The following is a 9,233-nucleotide window of genomic DNA, read 5'->3' as shown; positions in this document are numbered from 1 at the left end:
TAATGTAAATGTAATATAACTTATTATTTTAATGGAGCTTCCCAGCAAAAAGTATTTCACACGTTTGTACCTGTATAACCGGCGTGACAATAAACATCTTGAATCTTGAATCTTATTAATAAGTAAGTAAGTAAAGCATTATTTATATAGTACCTTTTAAAACACACCATTACAAAGTGCTTCACACACAAATGAAACATCAAACAATGAAAAAAAAACAAGGAAACATTACAATATGACACACAGAAACAATGAGAAACAGATCAAACAAAAACAGACAAACACAGATGTGGATGAGGCCTATAGAAAGGCTTGCCTATAGACACTTTAGAAGCTGCTTAAAACAGTCCAGAGATTCAGCAGCTCTAATAGATTAGAGGTGATTCCAGAAAGTTGGGGCTAAAACAGAAAAGGACCGATCACCTTTTGTTTTGCAGTTTGAGCGGGAGATGGATAAAAGGCAGAGATTAGGGTATAGAAGTGTTCAACAGGTCGAATATGGAACAAGGAGATCAGCAATGCAGTGCCTTGTATGTAATTAGCAAAATCTTAAAGTTGATTCTGAATTTTACAGGGAGCCAATGGAGGGATGCCAGAACAGGGGTGATGTGAGACCAGCGGCTAGTTCTGGTTAATAACCTGGCCGCTGCATTTTGAACCACCTGTAGGCGATTTAAAGCAGATTAACTGAGGCAGGTGTAGAGGGAATTACAATATTAGACCGTATTCAATGTAAAAAGTGATAAACGTGATTGGAGAGAAGTTCTACAATGTGTCAACGGCCTGCCAAGTTATGTAGTATTTCACCGGTGTGCAAACCAGTTTAAACTGCAACTAGAACTATCCTCTCATTTCAGACTGAAGCTTGTAAGCAGTGCTTAGTTAACTAATGGAGACTTCTGAAAAAAAAATGAAGGAACACACAGTAAGAGATCTGCTATTACCCTTTTGTATGTTGTATTGTTTTATTATCATTACTGATCTTTCATAAAATATACAGTATCAAGCATATCCCATATTAAAATGTTTAGGGCTGACCCAGATACTTCGACCGTTGCCATGGTAATCGACAAATCAGTATTCGAATGCTTAGTTTTTCTTTAATATATAAGTATCTAATAATGATGTATAAATCCCAAAATAGCCCATGAAATAAATTATAATCCCACAACATAATTCATTATTCATATTCAACATTAGTTATTCTCAGACGGATATCGCTGTTTGTTGTGTGTAGAGGTGCATGTGTGTACAGTAGTGCAGCAGAGGCGCTGTCCAAGGCACTGAAACGGGGGAGATGGAGACAGACAGACAGAAGAACATGCCAGCCTGTTGCGCCGCGCTGCAAAGCGAAGCTTCGAATACCTTCGAATATTTTTCACCGAACTTTCATTCAAAGCTCACAAAATGGTATTCAGGACAGCCCTAAAAATGTCTTTAAAAAGCAATATCACATATTTTTCCACTTAACCTGAGGGGCACATGGTTGAGATATTTGCCTTTGAAACTTTTGCTGTCAACATTGTATAATGGACGCTTTACTAAAGGCTCTGGACCCTACACAAAAATCCCATTCGTTGTATTGTATTGGGGTGACAGCAGGAGTTTCAAAGGTGGACATCTCAAAACCTGGGCACATACCACTTGAGCAATATGGAAGGACAGATAAAACTAGGGTTAAGTAAGACAAATATGTTGTTTTGGAGATCTGAGTGAACCCGACCCTCTAATCTGTAGAATAAAATTAGCATTCAAGTAAAAGCAGGCGATTGCATGATCTGTGGAGCAGTAAAACATTATTAAAACTGGTTGTTTGAGCATAATTGCAGTTGTCATCATTCATCATCAAGACATTGTAATTGGCAAATCCTCACCAGTCCCTTTCATGAGGCTGTCTGTACGGTATGCCTAAAAGACTAAAAACATCCTTTTCTGTCGGTGTTGCGAATGGAGTACCGCCATGCATCTTCACGCTACCCTGACGCACCACATCTTTGTTCAGCGAGTGCTCCGATAAGCTCATACGTTTTGTCTTCGCCATGGCTCTCATTGAGCGGTTGAAGTGTGCCGACCCGGTGAAATACATGAGACTGCAGGCGTACTCTTTGTAGGGCACTACGATGATGTCCAGCCTGCGATGGCGGTGGCCGGGTCCTGGCAAACGGCACACGCCCAAGTATTTCTTCTGCTCGCCGTTCTCCTCGTGGCTCACCAGGTCGTCCGTCAAAAACCCTTAGAAATAAAACAGTTTTTTTAAGGTTTCTCTGAAGGAAAACAAACTTCTAAATCAGACATGAGACAGTCCTTAAACACCTAAACAAGATAGAGCTTACCACTGTCACGGAGGCTCTGTAGCACTTTGCTGAAAACCCCCCTGTGGGACTTGCCATCAGGATGAGATATAAGTACATCAACATCTCCACACGTGGCCTTTCCCCGACGGTAGGAGCCGCATGCCATCACCACAAGGCCTGGGTCTATGGCCTGGACAGCATATTTTATCTGCTCAAAAAAAAAAAAAAAAGACACAAAATCATTGATCCTGGAGTAATGGAGCTTTTTAAAAATCGTTCTCAATAATAGAAAAGCAGAATTTACTTTGCATGTCCTCTTGTCTTTACTGTTCCACTGGCAAACAAGTAAGCTTTTACCTGTACCAAGCCAAATACTGGGAGGTAGGCTTGCTAAAACATCACATATTATTTTGACAAGCCTGAGGGAGCACACCTGCTTTAGTCATCTATCTAATGTGCACTTTCTATCTGGCAGCTTTGAGGGAAAAAGAAAATCCAAGTAATACAATATGAAAACAACTAGCGTTGTGCTCTGGAGTGAACAGGTATCTGGCTAACTTAAGATGCGGCTACTTTTTTAAGTTTCAAGAGTTAGTTTTCCCCTTTGGGATGCTCCGCTTTGTGAGAACACAGTCTGCTTTTCCCATTATCAAGCAGTCGAGGAAAGCTGACACAAAACTTTTCCTACTTCAAGCCTTCTGCTTCCAAATTACCGAGGGTTAGAGGGGGGATGTTTTTCAGAGATATCTCACCTCTATGTACTGTACTTGAATAAACACATTAAAAGTGGTGAATCATCATCATCATCACAGAATGATACATTTAGATGTTGAGACAAATGAAGATGCATTACCACTTTCTCTATGGCTGCTGCTTCTTCTCTGGGCATTCGGTCCAGAAGGTCATCGTAGTGCTTGAGTCCTATTTTCTGAGTGTTGCTTAGGTGGGCTTTTGTGCGGATGTCCTCCAACGTGCGAAATCCCTAAAAGACAAATAAAAATTTTAAGAAATCTTCAAAGAATACAGTATGTTGCATATTAGATATTTGCCTCGTGTATCCCTCTTGCCTTGGTTATCAACTTAATTACTGTATGATTAAATTGATAACTTAAGCACCACAAGCCGAGAGCCATCTAGTTCCATTATATTGGAGAGAAGGCAGACATCTCTTCGGCCGATATCTCACACTTTCGGCCTTGATTTTAAATTGTAAGCTTTTAATTGTTTTAAAGAATAATGAAAGCCTCTGATGAAGAATCTCCTAATTAATGGGGATCCATAGACCGACAGAAAATATTTTCGAGGACGATACTTGTGTCAATATTTGAGAGTTTACAAAATCAGATAATGATATAACCATGTACTGTACATTTTTTAACGCATAATATACACAACAAATTTAACATAAGGATTTCTTAAATTTGTTTTGTGTTATGACAAGCTTAGTACTGAGTGGGACATTTCTCAGTTTAAACAAGACTCGGTCAGAACCGAGAATATGGCTGGATACGGTCAGTCTGTGAATTTGTGGCTAAACTGTTCTACAAATAGTCAGCGGTCATGTCTATAATGTTAAATCCAGCAGTACACGTCCACCAGGTCTGGCAATGACACTAGAGGACGTGCTGCTTCACTCAACTGGCTGTTCAAGTGGTGACGTACTCTATCGTGTAATGCACCTGATTGGTCTCTGGTTTTCTGCTCGCCGTTTCAAACAGGAAACAACAAGGCCGCCTGCTCGTAAACTTTCTGTTATTCCGTCGAAACAATCCACCAAAATCTACTTCTGAAAACATTTAACGCCAGAAATAAGCTTTGCCACTGCTGAATCTCGTTTCATTTTGGAGCTATATCGCCTAGTCTGACAACTTGGTCTTGGAGTTTCAATTAGAACTGTATTTTCGTTACCTGACATATCCGTTATTATAAGAAGATATCTTGTCACAGTGTTGGAAGTGCAAGTTTGAAGTCACATTAAAGTCAAATATGCCGGTAATATTTTGATACCATGTGTGTGTGTCTTACCTGTTGGTACCACAGCTGTGCAGTTTTAGCTCCTGCACCCCAGATGTTAGTAAAAAGCTCCAATACTGGCACGGCCTCCCCGAGGTTGTCTAGCTTCCGCAGGTGACCGCTCTCCATGATCTCATCAATTTTGTCTGCCATTTTTTTCCCAATTCCTGGGATCTGACACGCCTCCTAAAACAAATAAAAAAAGGTTCTGATTCAAAAAGGAATATACACAAAAAATAATCCCTGTATTGTGCACTAAAAACAATCTGTGTACTTGCCAATAAAAAGTTCTTACTACGGTATATCCAGCAACTATACACATTACTGACACTACCAACAACAGCATTATATCAAAAGCATCTGCATTGGGTTACCTGATATGATGTAATAGGCTTGTGGTAACTCTTCAGTGCGTTGACAGCCTTGGAGTAGCCCAGCGCCCTCCACCTGTCCCCCTGGTGTGTGTAGGCCTTGGCCAGCATCTCTAGTTTGTCGGTGATGTGTTTGTTAAAGTTATTACTTTTGGACTGAGAGGACTGGGCACAGACCCACTTCCCTAAGATCCCCTTCTGAGCAGCAGAGTCTTGACCAGGGTCGGGGCTGGGGCCAGGAGTCTCCTCTTTGGGGTGTTGGCCAGTGAGGAGAGCTTCCAGGTCATTCTGTGAGACCCCATCTTCGTCTGCTCGCACTTCCTCTTTAGTGTCTGGGACTGTCTGAGAGTAAAAATGTAATATTAAACCTAGGGCTAATTTCATTAACACATTGACTCAACTTGCAATTTTTAGATCGTAGAAGGTTCTAGAGTGAAACTAAAAAACCTAAGGAATCCATTGGTACCAACCATGTCATACTAGCTTGTCGGGAAGGAGGCTAATTAACGCTCCAAACTTGCGATACATTTTGGCGTGGAAAAACTGGCATAACCATTTTCAAAAGGGTCCCTTGACCTCTGACCTCAAGATATGTGAATGAAAATGGGTTCTATGGGTACCCACGAGTCTCCCCTTTACAGACATGCCCACTTTATGATAATCACATGCAGTTTGTGGCAAGTCATAGTCAAGTCAGCACACTGACACACTGACAGCTGTTGTTGCCTGTTGGGCTTGAGTTTGCCATGTTATGATTTGAGCATATTTGTTATGCTAAATGCAGTACCTGTGAGGGTTTCTGGACAATATCTGTCATTGTTTTGTGTTGTTAATTTATTTCCAATTATATATGTATACATATATTTTCACAAAGCAAACACATTTGTCCACTTCCATGTTGATAAGAGTATTAAATACTTGACAAATCTCCATTTAAGGTTCATTTTGAACAGATAAAAAAAATCGTGATTAATTTGCGATTAATCGCTATTAAATATTTTAATCAATTGACAACCATAGTTAAACTATAACACACACACACTTGTTGATTTGAAATGTTCCATGTCTAGCTTTTGTCCCCTATTGTACCAAGTGAATACTGACTGAAAGACTGCAAAACCTGTAAAACCTGTACACATGACCTGGAAACCTACCATGTCTATGGTCTCCTCTTGCTTGGCTTGATCAGACACTGGCTCAACAGTAGTTTCAGAAGTGGGCTCGACATTCAGCAGCTCTTCTTTAATGTTTTCATGTCGTGTTTCAGATTCCCTAAGTGGGGAGAACATTAAAAGACGTTATAAGACGACCCATTGAATTTTTTAACATATATCTCCTATTTTAGTGTCAACACACTTTTGTATATGCCTCAATTTTAAGTGGTAAATATGACGTACAAGTGAAAAGTTGATACACATTCACCATGGCTTGCTTCTCTGTAGTGTATTGACAAGCACAAGTCTATGTATGTGATCAACTGGAAATATCGCGAGGTACAGATACAGGTTGGCATGCTAAAAAAGCACTATTAGGTCATTAACCTCTTGGGTAAAAGAAGGCTGTAGCTGTCCACATCCAGCAGTTGTTTCTCACTGATGCACGAGCTCAGCCAAATGCATTTCACCAGTTGGACTCCAGAGGGCATACAATCCACTTTCAGCAAGCGCAGAGCCCTGTTCCTGTCCATGTTGTCATCCACAACAACATGAGTGACACCGGGACACAGTGAGCTCTCCGTCTGTCCTCCATTCTGCCGAATTTGTCTCTGAAAGATCTGGCATCTGGCGTTTCCTATTCCAGCAGACAGTATGTACACTGTGACACCATTAAAAGTATTTCCTGGGACAGAAGAGAGGAACATGTTACAATGAGAAAATATGCTGCATTTTCTGGCCTCTACTATTTTCTCTTAGTCTATCCCTCTTTATGTTTTTTTTTCCAGCCCCTATTTTCACAATTCTTCCTCCCCCCTCACATACACACACACACACACAGTACCAACCTGTGACATCACATTCTTCAGGTTTCTTCTTTACTGGGGGTGCATCCTTTCCCTGTAACACTCTGGCTCTTTTGACTTTGGGAAAGGCTTTCATAATCCCGTGACGAGGCTCCATCTTGTTTCTTGAAGGGGGGCGCCAGTGGCCTGTGACATAGAGAGCAGCAGAATTGCTGAGTTATCGATAACTTTGCAGAGTTAAACCCACCCACAAATCTCCAACATAAGCCGCTGTGCACTTCTAATTGTGCTACTACTAATAGTGCATTATACTCATTCTAACAGTGTTTGAGTATGCAGTGGGTTCACACTGAAAGATTGACCGAATTTAAGTATTAAACATTTGAAAAAAAACATTATTTCTGCCTATTTGTTTGCATTATATACGTTGAAGTCTGTTGTAGTTTTTAAAAGTTACAATTTGCCAATAACGATATTACACAGTAAAAATACTCAATTAAAAGGTCTTGCATTCAAAATAGGAATTCAGTAAAAGTAATTAAGTATTATCATCTAAATGTACTTAAAGGAACAGTGTGTAACATTTTGGGGGCTCTATTAGCAGAAATGGAATATAATATTCATAACAAAGTGTTCATTATAATCACTTGAAATTAAGAATTGTTGTGTTTTGTTAGCTTAGAATGAGTCCTTCATATCTACATAGGGAGCAGGTCCTCTTCACAGAGTCCGCCATGTTTCTACAGTAGCCCAGAACGGACAAACCAAACACTGGCTCTAGAGAGAGCCTTTCACGTTTTAACGTTACCTGAAGGCCACCGTAGTTCCCCGACACACTTGTGAAACTGTGGTAACTTGAGCCGCAGAGTGCAAAACCGTGGTACCGCCAGCCGCCGTCTGACTTCTGTTGCTCCTAAAGTAGTGTTATTATGGTAAGGATGGCTTCTGAGCAAGGCAAACGGCGTTACCACGGTTTTGTACTTGGCGGCTCACGTTACTAAAGTCTTGGAAAGGGAGGTGAGGGGTACTTAGTTGGTTGAAATTTGCAACTACACCGCTAGATACCCCCAAATCCTACACACTGTACCTTTAAGTATCAAAAGTAAAAGCACACAGTTATGCAGACAGAGTACCCCCTGTCAATGTTATATTATTGAATATTTTATTAGCAATGCAATAATGTGTAAGTACCATTTTAATGCTGATAGTATAATCTATATTGACATGTTGAAAGTAAAGTATAATTCTTCAAAGTAACTATTAACGGTAGTTGTCACATAAATGTAGTGAATACATTTGTCCTACAGTACTGAAGCAGCTATATGTAGTGCCATTCCCCCACAGACAGATGACGCCTGTTAGCTTGAATAACGTACAGCTAACGTTATCTACAAAAGTAAACAGTACATTTCTCGACTAGTTACTGCATCAAATTGCTCTGCATTGCCAACATTAGTGTATACTTTACAATATCAGTAGTAAGTAAGTAAGTAGTAAGTCACTAAGACCAAGAAAGTGGATCATATCAGTCCAGTTCTGAGGTCTCTACATTGGCTCCCTGTCTCTCAGAGAATTGATTTCAAAATACTGCTGCTGGTTTACAAAGCACTAAATGGTTTAGGGCCAAAATACATTTCTGATCTTCTGCTACGTTCTGAACCATCCAGACCTCTCAGGTTCATCTGGATCAGGTCTGCTTAGTGTCCCCAGAGTCACAACTAAACATGAAGAAGCAGTGTTCAGTTTTTATGCACCAAATATCTGGAACGAGCTCCCAGAAACCTGCAGGACCAACTCCAACTCTCAGTTCCTTTAAATCAAAGCTTCAACCTGTCCTGTTTGCTGCTGCCTTTTATTAAACCAGATAATGATCTTATACTGCACTAGAGCTTTTACTCTTGTGTGTTATATTCTATTTTAGTTTCTATCCTAGCTTTTATTTTTAGCTTGTTTTTATTTTCTAATCTTTAATGTTTTTATAACTGTTTTAATTATATCTTAATGGTCTTTTGCACTTTGTCGCAATGTTCTTGAATGTTTCTGTAAAGCACTTTGAATTGCCCTGTTGCTGAAATGTGATATATAAATAAAGCTGCCTTGCTAAGTAACTTACATAGTATTAAATCTGGACACAGAAAGGGTGTCCTGCTTCGGCTTGTACGTTCCTCAGTGCAGATATTCAGTTCAGAGTTAGCTTCATGTATGTATTAAGAGTTATCTGACACAGCAGTCAGCTGATCATGCAGGCTGACAAATCAATCTGTGACATAGCAATAATGTGTTAGCTTACTTCCTGTAGCTTATGCTAACGTTAGTCGTTATTTAGACTGTTTCAACTTTCATTTTCACTCTATATTTAAATCCCGCTTTAATTCATGCCAACATATCCTGATATAAGTGAACATTTGAAGCAGAAAGCTGTGATATTGTGTCTCTTACCCCTGTTCAGCTGGGACCATACATACAGGAAACAACAACTGACAACATTCCATTCAAATGTTTCACTTCCGGGTCAGTTGGATTTTTCTTTTTTAATTATATCTAAATCATACTCCAATCTACATATTACATCGTGGGTGTTGTAATAACTTATAA

At 39.8% G+C, this 9,233-nt stretch overlaps 1 protein-coding gene across 2 annotated transcripts; it reads right to left on the bottom strand.

Annotated features, from left to right (window-relative positions):
* Positions 1 to 118: 118 nt before the first annotated feature.
* Positions 119 to 9,215, bottom strand: poll (polymerase (DNA directed), lambda). 2 transcript variants are annotated; one of them, XM_074629035.1, is made up of 9 exons: positions 9,078 to 9,215; positions 6,681 to 6,824; positions 6,220 to 6,517; positions 5,833 to 5,950; positions 4,682 to 5,020; positions 4,320 to 4,493; positions 3,148 to 3,276; positions 2,334 to 2,502; positions 119 to 2,232 (listed from the first exon to the last, which is right to left on the bottom strand). In XM_074629035.1, exons 2-9 carry the CDS (start codon positions 6,793 to 6,795, stop codon positions 1,871 to 1,873), a joined length of 1,704 nt encoding a protein of 567 aa, XP_074485136.1. In that variant the 5' UTR covers positions 6,796 to 6,824; positions 9,078 to 9,215; the 3' UTR covers positions 119 to 1,870. The 2 variants fall into 2 exon arrangements, with proteins under 2 accessions (XP_074485136.1, XP_074485137.1); XM_074629036.1 differs by lacking the exon at positions 9,078 to 9,215 and adding an exon at positions 8,752 to 9,032.
* Positions 9,216 to 9,233: the final 18 nt, after the last annotated feature.

The sequence above is a fragment of the Sebastes fasciatus genome, chromosome 3 (assembly GCF_043250625.1).
Source record: "Sebastes fasciatus isolate fSebFas1 chromosome 3, fSebFas1.pri, whole genome shotgun sequence".
NCBI classification, from domain to species: domain Eukaryota; kingdom Metazoa; phylum Chordata; class Actinopteri; order Perciformes; family Sebastidae; genus Sebastes; species Sebastes fasciatus.
This window is presented reverse-complemented; position numbering and strand designations above follow the sequence as displayed.

Excerpts from the sequence above, each read along its gene's own strand:
- poll (XM_074629035.1), bottom strand. The coding sequence starts at position 6,795 with ATGGAGCCTCGTCACGGGATTATGAAAGCCTTTCCCAAAGTCAAAAGA. Across the intron at positions 6,518-6,680 it reads TGAAGAATGTGATGTCACAG|GAAATACTTTTAATGGTGTC; the intron begins GTTGGTACTGTG and ends CTTCTGTCCCAG. Across the intron at positions 5,951-6,219 it reads AGCCTTCTTTTACCCAAGAG|GGAATCTGAAACACGACATG; the intron begins GTTAATGACCTA and ends CTCCCCACTTAG.